The sequence below is a fragment of the Nicotiana sylvestris genome, chromosome 8 (genome assembly GCF_000393655.2).
Source record: "Nicotiana sylvestris chromosome 8, ASM39365v2, whole genome shotgun sequence".
NCBI lineage: Eukaryota > Viridiplantae > Streptophyta > Magnoliopsida > Solanales > Solanaceae > Nicotiana > Nicotiana sylvestris.
The window spans coordinates 157,274,902-157,295,874 of NC_091064.1; the positions used below are offsets into that span (position 1 = coordinate 157,274,902).

The 20,973-nt window shown below is 40.8% G+C and overlaps 1 protein-coding gene across 1 annotated transcript in view; it reads right to left on the minus strand.

Annotated features, from left to right (window-relative positions):
- Positions 1-10,397: 10,397 nt before the first annotated feature.
- LOC138875892 (uncharacterized) overlaps positions 10,398-20,973 on the minus strand; it is a 28,078-nt gene continuing 17,502 nt past the window's right edge. The window contains exon 3 of the mRNA XM_070154767.1: positions 10,398-10,643. Coding sequence (XP_070010868.1) covers positions 10,398-10,643 — 246 coding nt within the window. The remainder of the gene's footprint in view (positions 10,644-20,973) is intronic.

The following is a 20,973-nucleotide window of genomic DNA, read 5'->3' on the forward strand; positions in this document are numbered from 1 at the left end:
CTGTGAGGTTTACACCAATCATCACAGCTTGCAACATTTGTTCAAGCAGAGGGATCTCAATTTGAGGCAGCGCAGGTGGCTTGAGTTACTAAAAGATTATGATATCACCATCCTTTATCATCCGGGCAAGGTGAATGTGGTTGCGGATGCGTTGAGCAGAAAGTTATAGAGTATGGGTAGTTTGGCATTCATTTCAGCAGAGGAGAGGCCATTAGCTTTGGACATTCAGCCCTTGGATAACATACTTGTGAGGTTGGATATTTAAGTGCCCAACCGATTTTGTATGCGTCGTCACTCAGTGTTCATTGTTCGATCAGATCAAGGCTCGTCAGTTTGATGATCCGCACTTGTTGGTTCTTAGGGAGACAGTACTACAAGTGGTGCCAAGGAGGTTACTATCGGTGAGGATGGTGTTCTGCGACTCCAGGGTCGTATATGTGTTCCTAATGTTGATGGGTTGAGGGAAACGATTCTAGAGGAGGCACACAGTTCTCGGTACTTTATTCATCTAGGTGCTATGAAGATGTATTGTGACCTGAGGTAGCATTATTGGTAGAGGCGGATGATGAAGGACATAGTTGAGCACGTGGCGAGATGTCTAAATTTCCAGCAGGTCAAGTATGAGAACCAGAAGCCAGGTGGCCTATTCCAGCAGATGATTATACCTGAGTGGTAATGGGAGCGCATCACTATGGACTTTATATTTGGGTTGCCATGGACCTCTAGGAAGTTTGATGCAATTTGGGTTATTATCGACAAGTTGACGAAGTCGGCACACTTCATTCCAGTGGTGACTACATATTCTTCAGTGAGATTGACCTATATTTACATTCAGGAGATTGTTCGATTGCATGGTGTGCCTGTATCCATCATATCAGATAGAGGCTCTCAGTTCACTTCGCATTTCTGGAGGGACTTCAAAATTCCCAATTCCAAATTAGGAGGTACCTAGGTCTGCACACGAAGAGCAGAGTATATTATGAGTACAACCGACCTAATATACTCAATAAGTAACAAGACTAACCTTTGGGATGAATGTAGTGACAAGTTCAATAGGTACAGTCCAATATAGAAATAACAGTACAAAAATGTAAGCATGCTTTCAAGTTCAACAGTTAAACTCAGTACAAGTAAAATAGATCAATTCTGAATGATATGAGGAATATGACATCTCTATTTCTACATGCCAATATACATGTTGTATGTGATGCACCTCAATGGAAACCTCGTGCACTCATACTTGCAAAATACTCAATCACTCAGTACCGTAAATGGCCAATCCAGCCTAGGGAAGACCTATCCCAAATATATATATCAAATGACAGTCAGTCACTCAATATTGTATAATGCCAATCCAGTCCACAAAAGATCCATCTCCAAATATAAGTGATTCGGGCAAGATCCATGCCCAGGGAAGATCCATCCCTCAATATAAATAATTAGGCAAGATCCATGCCAAGGAAAATCTATCCCAAAAATATAAATGGTTTTGGCAAGATCCATCCCTCAATATTAAATCCACTGCATTCACTGTGTAGGGTGCAGACTCCGAAGGGGCTCCTTCAGCCCAAGCGCTATAATAAGCTAGATCCAAGCATAAATAAATAAAACACCATGTGGCATGAAATCCGATCCCATTAATATCACTCAAAGTCTCCAGTCTCTCGGGCTCTCAATGACATGAAAATCTAACTGACATGATGATATGATGTATCAATGAATGACAACAGAGAATGAGATATGATATGCAAATAATAGATGTGATTGAGTACAAAATTGCAATTTAAACAATTAATCCAACAACAAACTACCTCTGTAGGTCCCAAAAATATCGGCACGTAGCCTAACATAATCTTTAACATGAGTCTCAGCTCAATTCTCTTTAACACGTGAAGGATATGCCGAAAATGACATGATTATTTGATTATGAAACACCATAGAATCAATTGAGTCACGATTTCAATGGTGCATGCCCACACGCCCGTAACCTAGCATGTGCATCACCTCCAAACAACTCATTTAACACGAAATTTAGGGATTCATACCCTCAGAACCAAATTCAGAAGTGTTACTTACCCCAACCATGTAAATTCTCTATTCCAATACGGCTTTGCCTCACGAATTGGCCTCTGAACGCCTTGAATCTTGTCACAATTAATTCAATACAGTCAACACAAATTATAGGAATCAATCCATATGAAAATACTAAATTTCCCAATTAAAAATCTGAAATACAACTTAAAAATCAATAGTGGGGCCCACGTCTCGGAACCGGACAAAAGTTATAAAATATGAACGCCCATTTGACCACGAGTCCAACCATACCAATTTAACCAAATAACGATATCAACTTGACCTCCAAATCCTCAAATCTTATTTTCAAATCCCTAGGCCCAAATACTCGAATTACACCTCAAAAAACACGTAATCTAGTCGGAATATTCAATAATAATTCAATATTATTGACTAACAATGATCATAAGTGACATACCTCAAGTTTCCCCATGAATTCTCGCTCCAAAATCACCCCAACCCATGCCTGAAATGTCCAAAAGTGAGAAAAAATCTTGGACACATCGATTTATACACCGCCCAGCATTTTCGAGTCTGCGATGCACTTGGCCGCATCTGCGGTTCCGCTTTTGCGGTGAAGCTTCCGCTTCTGTGATTGCCTTATGTGGACAAGAAGTTCGATTTTGTGAACTCACTTCTGTGAAGAAGTTGTCCGCTTTTGCAAACTCGCTTCTACGAAGAAGTTGTCCACTTCTGTGAAGCAGCCTCCCCTCTCACCCTTACGCGTCTGCGCTCGCACACTCGCATGTGTGACCCGCTTCTGTGGTCCACCTACCCGCTTATGCGATAAGTGCCTCAACCCATGACTGGATGCTTCAACGATGGAAAACTCGCTTCTGCGAGCTCACACCTATGGTCAAATACCCGCAGGTGCGATTACACTAGACCTGGAAATTTTTCATAATTGCTTCAAGTCCAAATTTTGATCCGTTAACCATCCAGAATCCACCCGAGGCCCTCGGGACCACAACTAAAAATACCAATAAGTCCCAAAATATAATACGAACTTATTCAATGCCTCAAATCACTCTGAACAACACTCAAAACACCAATCACACCCCAATCAAGCCTAACAAAAACTAACGAATTCCAACTTCTACATTCAATGTCGAAACCTATCAAATCATGCCCGATTGATCTAAAATTTTGCACACAAGTCATAAATGACATAACGGACCTATTCAGAACTGGATTCTGATCTCGTTATCTATAAAGTCAACCCCCGGTTAAACTTCCAAACTTTCCATTTCCTATTTTTACTATTTCAAGCCAAATTTAACTACAGACCTCAAAATAAATATCTGCATATACTTCTAAGTCCGAAATCACCATAAGGAGCTATTGGAACCATCAAAATTCTATTCCGAGATCATTTCCACATATAAGGGTGTAATGTGGGCCGGGGCCAGGCCTAAACAAGCCTCGTGGGCTTGTCCTAAGTGGTCTCGGGCTTCGTGGGCTGTTGGTAGGAACTGGCCTGGGACCAGGACCACAAACTAATGGTCCCGGGCTAAGTGGGCCGGTCCCGGGCCTATGTGGGCCCAACGGTTAATTTCAATTTTTTAAAAAAAACTATTATCTAAGGCAATTCCTTGTAAAAATTATATTATAGAATTGTGAATTCAAATTTAAACACAAAATATTGTAAAGAGATATTCAAAGCAATGCGTTATAATTTTATTGTAGCATTAACAAAATATGGCAATATCTTTCTTAGTCTTCCTCCCCCTATGGAATGAGCAAAACAAGGTGCTAATACCACCATTGAGAAGAAAAATAAACTAATCAAGATGTGCCAAAATACAAGTTACATATTAATTTTACATGGTATCTCTTACAAATTTCATAAATCCTTCAAGGTTCGGAGGAATTTTCGTTGGTGGTGGCGGAAAAGAAGCTTGTTCATCACCGCTTTCAGGCGAACCTGCATCCTCCACAAGTTCAGCTAGCATTTCTTTGTAAGCTTCATCTACCTCTGGTTGTGATTCAGCAAGTCCAAAATTTCTACGTTCCGAACGGATCCAATCTCTGAAAAGTACTGATTTTTCCAAAATATTAAAGGAGCCATCGGGATTCACTTCCTCAATTCCCTATGACAAATAAACTTCAAGCTTATTTAGTTGTGAACAATCACTAGTACTAGAACCTTGAGAACCCTTGAACCCGGCCCAAGCCGTAAGTGCCCTTACTCCCGCAGTTCTTTTAGATGATTGAGAACTAGAAGAAGAAGGAGTTGGAACATTTGGTCTAGCATGATCTATTGCAATTTGATAAGCACTATAAATAGTTTGAGCATTTATTTTAATTGAGGCTTGTGCTTCCGAAAGTGTAGACAACTCCTCATCTTCAAGTGTTAAACCATTATAAACAGTTTGATACCAAAATTGAGGACCTCCTAATCTCATAGTAGGATTTAACAAGGCAACAACACCATAAATAAGGGGAATAGGGAAAAAATATTTTTTAAACTTCTTTCTCATATAATTAATAGCTTGTTCATAAATTTCCCCACCCTCTGAAAAATAAGCAAACAAATTGACAAGTTCTAAAATATAAACTAAACAGTTAGAAGTAGTAGGACAATATTGCCCAGAAAAATCATTTGTAGTAATATAAAATTAGTTGGGTTAACTTCAGCAATAGGACTAGTGGGTGTATCGTCATCTGGTTGTGTTTCATCAAAATCTATTTCCTCCTCATTATCTTCATCAATAGTTGGATTACCATAAAGAGCATTCATATATTCATAGTCGAATTGTTCACCACCTCGAACATTATCCAAATATTGACTCTTAGTAAATTGTAATAAAGTATTATCACTATCAAGAATAGGAGATGGTGGAGGACGGGTATGGGGTTTGGGTAGGGGAGCCCGGGGAATTGGAGGAGGAATAGATTGGCCATTAGATTCACCACTCTTGAATTTTCCCTTATTTTTACTAAATATTTTTTTAACGAAAAATCCATCTTAATTAATCAAACAATACAAAAGTAAACAAAACTATAATATTAAAACTTAAGAGTTGGAATGAGTTTACCGAATTGACGAACAACTTGTTGAAAATTAATTATCGTTGAAGACTTGAATACTTCAATTCACCAACTTAATAATTTTTCACATAAATTGCAACAATAAAGTAACCAATAATAGCCAACAGATAGAAAACGACCATTTTTTAAATGCCATAATGGCTAGAATGGCAGAATTGTTTTTATTAAAAAAATTAGTTGTAGGATCAGTTTAGGCCCACTTAGGACCGTATAGGACCGGTTGAACCGACCCACTTACCAGCCGGTCCCGGACCCAAACGATCCCGGTCTCGCGGGCCTACAACAAGGGACCGGCCCACCTGGAAGCCCACCGCCACCCGATCCTGGTCCGAAACAGTTAGGCCCGTTTAGGCCCACTACCCATATGGGGCTCGCAGGCCTAGGCCGGGCCCGGGCCTAACCGGCCCACAAGCCACCCTTATACACATAATTCATCATCCGGCCAATTATTTCAACTTAAGCCTTAAATCATGGAAATAAGTGTTCCAATTCATTTTAAAACCTCCCCGACAAGACACATAATTATAATTGAACACAGAATAAGCAGTAAATGGGGAAACGGGGCTGTAATACTCAAACAACTGGCCGAGTCATTACATTCTCCTCTCTTAAACAAACGTTCGTCCTCGAACGGGTTTAGAATCATGCCTGAAGTCTCAAATAGGTGTGGATATATGCTCCGCATCTCCTGCTCAGTCTCCCAAGTAAATTCTCCAACTGGCTGGCCTCTCCATTGTACCTTCACTGAAGCTATATTCTTTGACCTCAACTTTCAAACCTTCCGATCCAAAATGGCCACCGGCTCCACATCATAATTCAAATTACCATTCAACTGAATCGTACTGAAATCCAAAGCATGAGACAGATCTCCGACATACTTCCAGAGCATGGAAACATGAAACACTGGGTGAACACCCGATAGACTAGGCAGCAATGCAAGTTCATAAGACACCTCTCCAATCCTCTTAATTATTTTAAAAGGCCCAATAAACCGAGGGACTCAACTCGCCCGTCTTCCCGAACCTCATAATACCTTTCATAGGCGAAACTCTGAGTAGTACCTTCTCTCCTACCATGTAAGAAACATTGCGAACTTTCCAGTTGGCATAACTCTTCTATCTAGACTGAGCCGTGTGAAGCCGATCCTGAATCAATTTAACCTTTTCCAAAGCACCCTGAACTAAATCAGTACCAAATAGCCTAGCCTCACCCGACTCAAACCAACCTACCGGAGACTGGCGCCGTCTCCCATGAAAAGCCTTATATCGAGCCATCTGAATGCTTGACTGGTAACTATTATTGTAGGCAATCTCTCCAAGCAGTAGAAACTGATCCCAAGAACCCCCAAAATTAACACAAGCGCATAACATATCTTCTAATATCTGAATAGTACGCTCAGACTGTCTGTCCGTCTGAGGGTGAAATATTGTACTCAACTGTACCTGTGTGCCTAACTCTCACTGCACTACTTTTCAAAACTATAATGTAAACTGCGTGCCCCGATCTGAAATAATGGACACTGGCACACCGTGAAGGCAAATAATCTTACGGATATAAATCACAGCCAATCGCTCTGAAGAATAAGTAGTGCCAACTGGAATAAAATACGCGGACTTGGTCAACCTATCCACAATCACACAAAAAGCATCAAACTTCCTCGAAGTCCATAAGAGTCCAACTATGAAGTCCATGGCGATACGCTCCCACTTCCCCTCCAGGATTTCAAGTCTCTGAAGTAATCCGCCCGATCTCTGATGCTCGTACTTCACCTGCTGACAATTTAATCACTAAGCTACAAACCTCACTATATCTTTCTTCATCCTTATCCACTAATAATGCTGCCTCAAATCCTGGTACATCTTCGCGACACCCAGATGAATGGAATACCATGAACTGTGAGCCTTCTCAAGAATCAACTCACGCAGTCCATCTACATTTGGCACACAAATTCGACCTTGCATCCTTAAAACCCCATCATCTTCAATAGTAATATCTTTTGTATCGCTGTGTTGAACTGTGTCCTTAAGGCAAGAAAATGGGGATCATCATACTAGCGCTCTCTGATACGGTCATATAAGGAAGATCGAGAAACCACACAGGCTAGAACTCGAATGGGCTGTAAAACATCCAATCTCATGAACTAGTTGGCTAAGGACTGAACATCTGAAGCAAGTTTCTCTCACCAACAGGAATAAATGGAAGACTACACATACTTACCGCCTTTCTACTCAAGGCATCGGCCACCACATTGGCCTTCCCGGGATGATACAAAATAGTAATATCATTAGCAACTCCAACCATATGCACTATCTCAAATTTATATCCTTTTGTTTGAATAAGTGCTATAGACTCCTGTGATCTATAAATACTTCACAAGACACACCATAGAGATAGTGCCTCCAAATCTTTAATGTTGAACAATAGATGCCAACTCTAAATCATGGTCAGGGTAATTTTTTCATGTGGCTTCAACTGGTGCGAAGCATAAGCAATCACTCTACCCTCTTGCATTAAGATACACCCAATACCAATCCAAGAATCATAATATACAGTATAAGAACCCGATGATAAAAGCAAAAATAGAACTAGAGTTGTGGTCAAAGTAGTCTTGAACTTCTGAAAGCTCTCTTCACACTCATCAGACCACCTGAATGGACAAGAAACCCTCCACAAAGCGACGATAATAACTGGCCAAGCCGAGAAAACTCTGAATCTCAGTAGCCGAAGATGGCCTGGTCTAACTCTGAACTGCCTTAATCTTCTTCGGATCTACCTTAATTCCCTCACTAGACACTATGTGTCCCAAAAATGCCACCAAACTAAGCTAGAACTCACACTTTGAGAATTTGGCATAAAGTTTCTCCTCCCTCAGCCTCTGTAGTACAATACTCAAATGTTGTGCATGTTCCTCCGGGCTATGTGAGTACACCAGGATATCATTAATAAATACTACTACAAACAATTCAAGATATGACTGGAATACACTATTCATCAAGTGCATAAATTCTGGTGAGGTGTTGGTCAACCCAAAAGACATCACAAGAAATTCATAGTGACCACAATGGGTCCTGAATGCTGTCTTTAAAATATCTGAATCCCAAATTTTCAATTAATGATACCCAGACTTCAAATCTATTTTTTGGAGAATACCCACGCTCTTGAAGTTGGTCAAATAAATCATCAATACATGGCAAAGTATACTTGTTCTTGATTGTAACTTTGTTCAACTACCTGTAGTCGATGTACATCCGCATAGTACCATCTTTCTTTTTCATAAACAGAATCGGTGCACCCCAAGACGACACACTAGGCCTAATAAACCTATTATCAAGAAGTTCCTGAAGTGCTCTTTCAATTCTTTCAATTCAACTGGTGCCATAGGATATAGCAGAATAGAAATGGGCTGAGTGCCCGACACCAAGTCAATACCAAAGTTAATATCCCTGTCGGGTGGCATACCTGGTAGGTCTGCAGAAAATACATTTGGAAAGTCTCGCACTACCGATACAGAATCAATAGTAGGAGTGACTGCATCAACATCTCTCGCAAAAGCCAAGTATGACAAACACCCCTTCCCAACCATCCGTTGAGCCTTCAAATAAGAAATTACTCTGCTGGGAACATAATCTAGAGAACCTCTCCATTCGATCCTCGTCAAACCCGGGATCGCTTATGTCATGGTCTTAGCGTGACAATCCAGAATAGCATGGCATGGAGACAACCAATCCATACCTAACATTACATCAAAATCAACCATACTAAGCAATAAGAGATCAACTCTAGTCTCTAGTTCCCCAACAGTCACCACATACAACCTATATACGTGGTCCACAATAATAGTATCGCCCACTAGTGTAGATACATGAACATGTGAAACTAAGGTCTCACAGGGCATATCCAGACAACAAGCAAAATATAACGAGACATATGAATATGTGGAACCAGAGTCAAACAATATAGAAGCTTCCCTGTGGCATACTGAGACAATACCTGTGATCACTATGTCTAAAGAAACAGCATCTGGCCCGGCAGGAATAGCATAAAATCGAGCCTGGCCGCCACCTGATCATCCTCCTCTTCTAGGGCCACCTCCAGCTACTTGTGCCCCACTCTCGTGCTAGTTGGGCGGGTGGTGAAATAACCAATGCAGGAGCCACAACCTGACTCCTCTACTAAGCTGGACCTCCCGAAAGGTGGGGACAATGTCTCTTCATATGACCCCTCTCTGAAGTCTCTAAGTACTGAGGCGGACCCCGAGAACTAGAATGACTACCAGAAGAACCTAGTATAGACGAACCCTGAACTGATGGTGCACGATATGAACTCTAGTCTAGAAGTGAACTGAGAGAAGACTGACCCAGTCGAGCACTCTATGAACCATGGCTAGCTGATGCACCATGATGAATTGGACGAGCCATCTGAGGGGGCCAATAAGGATGACCCATGTTGTGATAGAGTTTCCCCCTGAAGGAACACCACTAGAATTACCCAGACCACGAGGCCTCTTGGACTCCCTCTCTTTACGCTCCTGAATAGGAGCCATCTCTAGTTGTCGTGCACTGTCAACTACCTCTTCGAACTTAGCACCTGCTATATTCTCAGAGTCATAACATAACGAAACTGCCGGTTGAGGCCATTAATGAACCTCCTAATCCTCTCCCTCTCAGTGAGAACCAACCAAACTCTATGTTGAGCCAACTCTGAAAACCTCATCTCATACTGGTCATAGACATGTCTGCTTGACAAAGCTGCTCGAACTATCTACGCAGTTCCTCTCTATGGGTCTGTGGCACAAATTTCTCCAAGAATAATATGGAGAACTCATGCCATGAAAGTGGTGGAAAACCAAATGGTATGCTCCTCTCATAAGCCTCCCACTATTTAAAGGTTGCCCTGATCAGTTGGAAAGTAGTAAATCAGACCCTACTAGTCTCCAGAGTACTCGATGTACGAAAAAATCCACTGGCATCTGTCCAAGAAATCCTAAGCATCCCCTAACTCAGTTCCACTAAATGATGGAGGATAGAGTCTCCCAAATCTCTCTAGTCTCTTATGCTCCTCGTCATTCATAATAGGGTCAACATGGGCCTGAGCAGCTGCAACCGGCTGGGCAGGTAGTACCCCCGATTTTTGAAGTCCCTACACTACTTGCTCTAAAGTACGAGCGACAGGAATATGAGTACCTCCCCGGCCTGAGAAGTGGTTGGTGCGGCCTGAGCCGAAACCACATGAGCAAGGCTAGTGCAAACAGTCAATATCTGGGCCAAAGCCTCCTAAAGGTCTGGAATCACAATAGGCATAGTTGGTGCTAGAGCTGGTCCCACCGGCTCAACACTATCTGGAACCTGCTCCTGAGCTGGAGTAGCTGGTGGGTCAATAGGTGCTGCTCTAGCTACTGTACTAGCTACACCTCGGCCTTTACCGTGGACATGGCCTCTACCACGGCATCGACCTCTTATGGCCCTAACTAGTGGTACTAGTGGCTTGCCGTCTGATCCGGTAGTACCTGTCCACACCATCTGTGAGAGAATAGAATAAAGAATTCTTAGTTTCTGAAATAAACAAATTCGCACGACAAGAATACAAGAAAATGGAATTTTTCCTAAGGATTCAGTAGCCTCTCGAAGATAAGTACAGACATCTCCGTACCTATCCGCAAGACTTTACTAAACATGTTCATGACTCGGGAGACCTATGTAACCTAGGCTCTTATTCTATGTCTTGTCACGACCCATAATTTGCATGTCGTGATGGCGCATATCTCAATCCTAGGTAAGCTGATAACCTCAACAAATCACAATAATCTTTTAATTTTGAAAACATAATAATTAGATTTAATAAAAATTCCCACAAATACTGATACAAATACACTCCCAAAACCTGGTGTCACTGAGTACATGAGCATCTAAATAATAACATAGACTCACTGATACATACACTGTTTGGAAATGTAAAACAGTATAAATAATTGAAAGGAAAAAGAGTCTAGGTCTGCGGATGCCAAAGCAGCTACCTCGATAGTCTCTAACAAATAAAATCCCTGAAATCTAGCAGCCGCCATATCCAGAGGTACCTGGATCTGCACAGGAAGTGCAGAGTATAGTATGAGTACAACCGACCCAATTTAATCAATAAGTAACAAGACTAACCTTTGGGATGAAAGTAGTGACGAACTCAACAGGTATTGTCCAACATAGAAATAATTGTACAGAAATGTAGGCATACTTTCAAGTTCAACAGTTAAACTCAGTGCAAGTAAAATAGAACAATTTGAATGATATGAGGAATATGACATCTCTATATCTACATGCCAATGTACATGCTGTATGTGATGCACCTCAATGGAAACCTCGTACACTCATACTCTCAAAATACTCAATCACTCAGTATTGTATATGGCCAATCTAGCCCAGGTAAGATCCATATATATATATATATATATATATATATATATATATATATATATCAAATGACAGTCAGTTACTCAATACTGTATAAGGCCAATCCATCCCAGGGAAGATCCATCCGATAATATAAGTGATTCGGGCAAGATCCATGCCCAAGGAAGATCCATCCCTCAATATAAATAATTAGGCAAGATCCATGCTAGGGAAAATCCATCCCAAAAATGTAAATGGTTCGGGAAAGATCCATGCCCAGGGAAGATCAATCCCTCAATATAAATCAATTGCGCTCACTGTGTGGGGTGCAAACTCCGGAGGGGCTCCTTCAGCCCAAGCGCTATAATAAATTGGATCCAGGCATAAATAAATAAAACATCCTGCGGCGTGCAACCCGATCCCATAAAATCACTCAAAATCTCCAGTCTCTTGGGCTTTAATGACATGAAAATCTAACTGACATGATGATATGATGTATCAATGAATGACAACAGGAATGAGATATGATATGCAAATAATAGATGTGACTGAGTACAAAATTACAATTTAAACAATTAATCCAATAGCTATACGACCTCTGTAGGTCCTAAAAATATCGGCACGTAGCCTAACATAATCTTTAACATGAGTCTAAGCTCAATTCTTTCTAACACATGGATGATATGTGGAAAATGACATGATTATTTGATTATGCAACTCCACATAATCAATTAAGTCACAATTTCAATGGTGCATGCCCACACGCCCTTCACCTAGCATGTGCATCACCTCCAAACAACTCATATAACATGAAATTTAGGGATTTCTTTCCCTCAAAACCAAGTTTAGAAGTGTTACTTACCTCAAACCATGTAAATTCTCTATTCCAATAAGCCTTTGCCTCACGAAATGGCCTCTAAAAACCTCGAATCTAATTACAATTAATTTGATATAGTCGACATGAACTATAGAAATCAATTCCACATGAAAATACTAAATTTCCCAATTAAAAATCCGAAATACAACTCAAAATCAACAGTGGGTCCCACATCTCAGAACCAGACAAAAGTTACAAAATATGAATGCTCATTCAACCACGAATTCGACCATACCAATTATACTAAATTCCGACATCAACTCGACCTCCAAATCCTCAAATCTTATTTTCAAATCTCTAAGCCCAAATTCTCGAATTACACCTCAAAAACACGTAATCTAGTCGGAATATTCAATGATAATTCAATATTATTGACTAACAACGAGCACAAGTGACTTACCTCAAGTTTTCCCATGAATTCTCGCTCAAAAATCACCCCAATCTGTGCTTGAAATGTCCAAAAGTGAGAAAAAATCTGGGACACTTCGATTTATACACTCCCAGCAATTTTGCATCTGCAATGCACTTGGCCGCATCTGCGATTCTGCTTTTGCGGTGAAGTTTCTGCTTCTGCGGGCAAGAAGTTTTCTTCTGTGGACTCGTTTCTGCGAAGAAGTTGTCCGCTTCTACAAAGCAGCCTCCCATTTCACTCTTCCGCTTCTGCGGTCGCACACTCACAGGTGCGACCCACTTTTGCGGGCCCGCTTTTGTGATCACTGCCTCAACCCACACCTAGCCTCTTCTTTGATAGAAAACTCATTTCTGCGAGCTCACACCTGCGGTCAAAAATCCGTAGGTGCGGTTACACAAGACCTGAAATTTTTTTAGAATTGCTTCAAGTCCAAATTTTGATCTGTTAACCATCTGGAATCCACCCAAGGCCCTAGGGACCTCAACAAAACATACTAATAAGTCCCAAAATATCATACTTGCTTAGTTGATACCTCAAATCAAATTAAACAACACTGAAAACATGAATCACACCCCAATTCAAGCCTAACAAAAACTAACGAATTCCAACTTCTACATTCGATGCCGAGACCTACCAAATCAAGTCCGATTGACCTCCAATTTTGCACACAAGTCATAAATGACATAAGGACCTATAAAAAATTTCATAACTAGATTCTGAGCCCATTATCAATAAAGTCAACCCTCGGTTAAACTTCCAAACTTTCCATTTCCTATTATCGTCATTTCAAGTCAATTTTAACTACGGACCTAAAAATAAATATTCGGACACACTCCTATATCCAAAATTACCGTACCGAGCTATTGGAACCATCAAAATTCCATTCTAGGGTCGTTTATACATAATTCATCCTCCGACCAATTATTTCAACTTAAGTATTGATTTTTGGAACTAAGTGATCCAATTTATTTTAAAACCTCCCCGACAAGTCATGTAATTATTATTTAACGTGAAATAAGCAATAAATGGGGAAGTGAGGCTATAATACTCAAATGACTGGTCGGGTCATTATATGTCTGCGCGGCTGGAGATTTCAAGGTATACATGCTCGACGTTCGCAGGCCCCGAAGTCACCTTCTGTCGTTTTTTATTTCCACTGTTCACAATTATTCCAGTATAGTGATGTACTTGTTATTTCTAGTTACTCTTATAAAAACTTATGACTTGTACTACTGGTTTTGGGATTATATGACCGACGTTGGTTCAACTATATTGTAAAAGTTATTATTTAATGTATTGCAGTTAAGTTAGTTAAATCCTTTTAATAATCAGCATGCGTTAGGCTTACCTATTTTAGATACTAGGTGTCATAACGACATCCCAAGGTGGGAAATTGGTATCATGATATATCTGTTCTCACTATAATCATATACTCAGTCATGATTCTTCATTTACATGTCATATCTCTGTCTCTATTCATCGTTCACTGTTAATCATGTTATCATTATTTGGGCTTATTGTCATAAGATTTGTGAGCCCGAGATACTGGAGGGATTGATAACTGAGTTGGATCCTAAGGGTCGAGTTGTGAGTGACATTTATAGGATCGGGTCGCACGCCGCAACATGCTTTATTGACTAATTATGGGATCTGGCTGCACGTCGCATCATGCCATGTTGACTTATATTAGTGCTTGGGTAGGATCCGTCCCTCTGAAGTCTAACATACCAGCAGTGAGCGCAGGTACTGAGTGATTGAGTGTCGAGTGATTGAGTGTGCCGAGTGACTGAGTGTGAGACAGTGAGATTGAGTACTCTGAGAGTGTGAGTACATGAGTTCATCACTGTGATGCATTACATTTGACATGCATACTCGACGTACATGCATAAAGATATATTTTCTCATGTTATACGATATTATGACATTCATGATTTCACATTCACATTGACATGTAGGCATGTAACGATCCGGCCGGTTATTTTAAGAATTAACACCCCGATCCCGTATTAACTGCTTTCCCCGTGTTTATTTCTACTATTGTGAGTTGTCGGGAGGTTTCATTTAGAGTTTTCAAACTGTTTTGGGACACTTAGTCCCTAAATGAGAACTTAAGCTTTAGACTTTGGACCGTAGTTGGAGCAGTGTGAAGACGGCCTCGGAATAGAATTTCGATGATTCTGTTAGCTCCGTTGGGTGATTTTGGGCTGAGGGGCGTGTTCGGATTGTGTTTTGGAGGTCCGTAACTTATTTAGGCTTGAAATGCCGAAAGTTGAATTTTTGAAGTTTTCGGATCGATAGTGAGATTTTGATATTGGGGTCAGAATTCGATTATGAAAGTTGGAATAGCTCCATAGTGTTGAATGTGACTTGTGTGCAAAATTTAGGGTCAATCCGACATGGTTTGATTGGTTTCGACATCGGTTGTAGAATTCTTGATATTTCAAGTTCATTATGCTTGGATTGGAGGGTGAATCATGGTTTTAGCATTATTTAATGTGATTCGAGGGTTGAACTAAGTTCGTATTATGTTTAGGATTTGTTGACATGTTTGGTTGAGGTCCCAGGGGCCTCAGATGTGTTTCGGATTCTCAACGGGTCATTTTTGGACTTCGAGCAGTGGCAGATTTTCTGCTATTGTGTTACAGAGAAAACCTTCATCGTGTTCGCAAGGGATGTCTCGCATTTGCGTAGAGCATCTGGGTGAGGCATCTGAGTTGTGCTTTGTGTTTCCGATAATGCTCCCACGTTCGCGAAGGTGTGGACCCTTTAGCCTTTGCATTCCTGACATGGTCCACGCATTTGTGAAGGGACCACCAGTGCAAGCAGTGCATTCGCGAGTGGACCCTCGCGTTCACGAAAGAGGAAATTGGCCAGTGGGATTTTTGTGCATCGCGTTCGCGATAGTAGGCTCGCATTTATGAAGAAGGACGCGTCTTGGGAGAATTTGGAATTTGGAGAGATTTTCGGAGGAAGTTTGTGGGTAATGATTCCTAACTCCTTTTTGCTTATAACCCGTTAATCTAAACATGAATTAATCATCTAATTTTGGATTTGGGGTGAGAAATTAGGAAAAATTGAGAAAATTTCTTAGGCCTAATTTTGGGGTTTTTGATCAAGATTTTGGTATCGTATTTGAGTGAATTTGGTATGATTAGACTCGTGAGTGAATGGGTGTTCATAATTTTTGACTTTTACACGATTCCGAGACATGGGCTCGGGGAGGATTTTTGGGCATTTTTCTATTTTCTTACCTTAACTTTGATTCATTTAGCTAAATTCATCGTTTGTAGTTGTATTTACATTATGAAATTTATTTGATTAGATTTGGGCCACTCGGAGATGGATACTCATGGCAAGAGCATGGTTTCGGGTTGATTTTGAGTCGGTTAGAGGTAAGTGGCTTGTCTAACCTTGTGTGGGGGAATTCCCCTTAGGATTTGGTATTGTTGTTGTTATATGAATGCCATGTACGTGAGGTGACGAGTGCGTACACATGCTAATTGTTGAAAAATCACGTTTTCATTAAGTAAATATTTGTGTTTCCTTTTTTTTGTTGAACACTACCTGTATTTTAAAGCCTACTGTTTAGCGTAGGAAAGCATGCTTAAGTGACTTAACTGTTTACTTGAATTCTATGCAGCATGTTTAGAATAGAAATCTTTGTTTTCTTGGTATGAATTTGGATAGAACTGTAGATTCTTTCTTAAGACTATTGTGTGTTTACTTTGGGACTACGGGACGATATCCCTGAAGATCCCCATGTATGTTTACCTTGGGACTACGAATCGGCATTCCGGGAGATCCCCCTACACATTTATATTTGGAACTACAGGACGACATCCCGGGAGACCCCCATACTGGATATTTACTTTGGGACTACGGATTGGTATTATGGGAGATTCCCCTACATATTTATTATTTGGACTACGGGACAATATCCTGGGAGATCCTCTGCACATTTACGTATGGGACTACGGGACGATATCCTGGGAAATCCCTTGTTGCTATCTCTATGTACTGAGTTATATTCTTCTGTGATTTTATTCTTTATCAATTTTTAGTATTTTAATTACTGTCTCATTTCACACTATTTTACCCTATTTTCGTATAGATATAACCGGTAGGGCCCTAACCTTCCTCGTCACTACTCAACCGAGGTTAGGCTTGGTACTTACTAGGTACCGATGTGGTGTACTCATGTCCTTTCCTGCACATATTTTCCGTGTGTAGATCCAGGTTCTTCTGCTCAGCCGTTCTATCGATGAGGCGGCGACATGAGATACTTCGAGGTATATCCGCCGTGTCCGTAGACCTAGAAGTCCCTCTCTGTTCTCCCCTTCAGCTTTAGACTTCCTGTATTTTCTTTTGATTAGACATTCTGGAGTTAGGACACTATATAGTTTCTATAGCTTGTGATTTCATGAAATTTTGGGTTTTGGGAGTTTAATTCAGTTTGAGAGTATGTATTGCATATGACTAGGAACATTTTTAAACTCTTTATTTATGTTTTTACTCGTAACTTGCCAGTTTCGTATTTCATTTCCTTTTTCCGCAATTTGTTAGGCTTACCTAGTCGTAGAGACTAGGTGCCGTCACGACAGTTCACGGAGGGAGAACTAGGGTCGTGACAAGTTGGTATCAGTGCTTTAGGTTCATAGGAGTCATGAATCACAAGTCGGTTTATTAGAGTCTCGCAGATCGGTTTGGAGACGTATGTACCTATCTACGGAGGCTATGTAACTGTTAGAAAAATTCCACTTTATTTGATTTCCTTATCGTGCGAGATTTTTGATATCGAAATTTCTAAACCTCTGTTTTCTATTCTCTCACAGATGGTGAGGACACCTGCTGCCGGAGATGACCAGGAACCCCCGCCCCTACTAAAGCCATCAAAGGTCGGGGCCGAAGGAGAGGCCGAGGACGTACACGTGGTGCAACTAGAGCACTCGTGAGAGCTACCACCAAGGAGCCACCATCAGCTCCATCTGGAGCCCAGGCACCTGATACGCCTACTGCTACTACTACTACTACTCTAGCTCTCCAAGAGACCCTTGCACAGTTCTTGAGCATGTACACCACTCTAGCTCAGGCAGGGTTGATTTACCCTGCTGCAGCCATATCCCAGGACAGGGGAGGAGCACAAACTCCTGCACCCTAGAGCAGTGGGTCTAGGTTGATCAGATCCCAGAGGTTATACCGGTACCGCTTGTAGCGCCAGTTCAGCCTGAGGACAGGGCAACAACTTCAGAGGATGAGTAGCGGAGGCTTGAGAAGTTCAAGAGCATCAGATGATGCTCTGGGATTTCTGGAGGAGTTTGTCACGACCCAAACTGAAGGGCCATGACTAGCACCCGACCACACTTGCCGAGCACCAACGTACATTTCATCTAACCTTCATTATTATCTTCTAAGGCTGACGAGATCAATATAAATGGTAGACCTAGATCATGGATAACCAGCAATAAAATATGACGGCATGAACATACATAGCAGGGGATGACCAGACAATCAAGAAACTACGTATAAGGTATGAGCTACCTCGCTACTATGAAAGACTATACAACAAAAACTAGCCGACAAGGCATACCAAACTATACATGAGACGACACCTGTCTATGAGCCTCTAAAAGAACATAAGTGTTGCAACATAGCCGGAACAGGGCCCCGACATACCCATAATGTCTATAACAAAAAATTGCATACCAAGACCAAGGCAAGTCCGGAGAAGGGATCTCACCAATCACCGCTGAACTGGACAGTCTACTGTGGTGGGGGAGCTGCACCTGCCTGTCTATCAGGACCTGCAGCACGACATGCAGCGTCCACAAATAAAAGGACGTCAGTACGAATAAAGTACTGAGTATGTAAGGCAAGGAACCATAAATACGATCAGTAATGTAAGCAAGGATAGAGAATATACAACCTGTAACATCTTAGTACCTCTGAGGGCTACTTACATGAAATGCATGATACATATGTATAAATACATAAACCTTTAAAGCATTCGCCTCTGTGGGCATCATTATCATCATATCGTACCCGGCCATAATAGGCTCGGTAGAATCGTACCCGGCCACGTGGAGCTCGGTAAAACCCAACTGATCAGTGGTTGCACAATAGGTGCCGTACCCGGCCAACTATAGCGTGGCTCGGTAGAGTAAAATAGATACATATATATAATGCATGCTCGACTCATGGAATCACATTCTAAACCTTTCGGAGTGACGTAAGGTCGGTATCCTCTGTACACGTTATTAGGACTAACTCTTCACTATGAACCTTATAAGAATTCAGGAAGTATGAACAACATTGATAACATAAGAATAAGAGAAGCAACATTAACATCAATCGTTCCATAAGAGGGAAAACAATGTAAGTACTGCTAGCTTCTAAGAGTAGAGTATCTTTGGAAGCTCGTTCATTACATTATGTACAATCGGAGTCGTGCAAAAGAAGGAAAGGGATAGCCTCACATACCTTGTATATACTGCCCCAATATCAAGCTATGCAATTGTCAAAACTCCTTAGTCTACAATAAGAGAAACGATACTATCGTTATCATTTAAGCGTCATAACTATTATGTATCGACCACAACCTATTTTACGATGAAACGGACAGCACCTCCCCTATATATATGACCTCACACCATTCAAAATAGTCACCAAACATCCCAAACAACATCAATAATAAACATATTGAGCCTCCCAATATAGTCCACACACAGCCTAATCACTCCATACATACGACGACCACCGTAGTCGTGTCAAACAACCTGGAAATGTTACGAATAACTATCAGCCCATAACCCTACATATATATGGTGTTTCTCCACACCCTTCCTCCTCCAAAACTCCACAAGATAGTAGTAAAATACGCAGCCCAACAACAACGCAAAACAGTCCACAAAACAATAACATTACTACCAAGCCTTTCGATATATATCTCACAAGTTCTAGCTTCAATGGCTTAGCCGCAACTTGGATAATCTTAAATACATATAGAGTAAGAGGTTCCTTACCTTTATACAGAAATAACAACTCCAATTTGACCTTAAATTTCCATGAAATATCCCTCCAATGCTGCCACAACAACAAAAAAGCGAAACTAGCGATCAATTAGTGTTTTTCGGCACTAGAATCACTTTAGAAGGCTTGAAATCACCTAGGATTGATATTAAGAACATGAGGGAGTATTTACAGAACATAAACCCTTTAAAACAACCTCCCACACGAGCTGGAACGACACAAAAATGAGCAACAACAAGAAGAACAAGAGACTTACTAGCGCCACGGAATTCCCGACACTTGATTTGTGTTGTTTGCCCTTTTTTTGGGTCTTGAATCTTGAGAGAACCTTGAGAGGATGTTCCTAGGGTTCTAAGGTCTGAAAATAGTGAAAAGAAATGACTTAAAACGGGTTGGAGGCATCCTATATAGGTCCAAATATCTTAAACCGACTTAGTGGGCCCCATAGAGAGGTGCTTGGCGCAGTCTCGCGAAAATGCGAATATCTCTGTACTCCGAGATCGTATCGATGAACGGTTTAATGCGTTGGAAACTAGACTCATATATCTTTAATTTTGTTGGTAGATCACCCCGTAATTCCTTGTAAATTATGAGAAAAGATTAGAAACATTTGACCTAATGTTTAAGTAAAATTATGAACCTAAGTTGCGACAACTTTTGTCGACTTTTGTTTCATAACTCGTTTGACTTCAAGACTTATGATACGGATATTATATGATTAAAATACCTTAATAAATGACCTCTTGAGTGTATTAAGCACCGCTAGATTACCTGAAAATATGAGTTACAACATCCTTGATTCGTTTAACTTCTAATACTGGTTAATCACCCTTATACACTCTTGTATCACTTAAGACCAATAGGATTGACTTCTTATCATCTCAAAGATAATTCCTTCTTGGATTTATGTTAACTAATATATGGCATGAACTAACACATGTGGATATGGGTTGTAACACCCTCCCCCCTTAGGAACATTCGTCCTCGAATGTAAGGGTTTATGGGGAGTTTAAATCATCGTGGATTCCAATGGAAATTTCCGATCAATTTTCCCCTATAAAATGGTCACTAGCAAAACTTGCAAGTAATTAAGCCCAACATATGGCTTCACAAGGCTACACAAAGCATTATGCGTATTTACATTATCTACATAT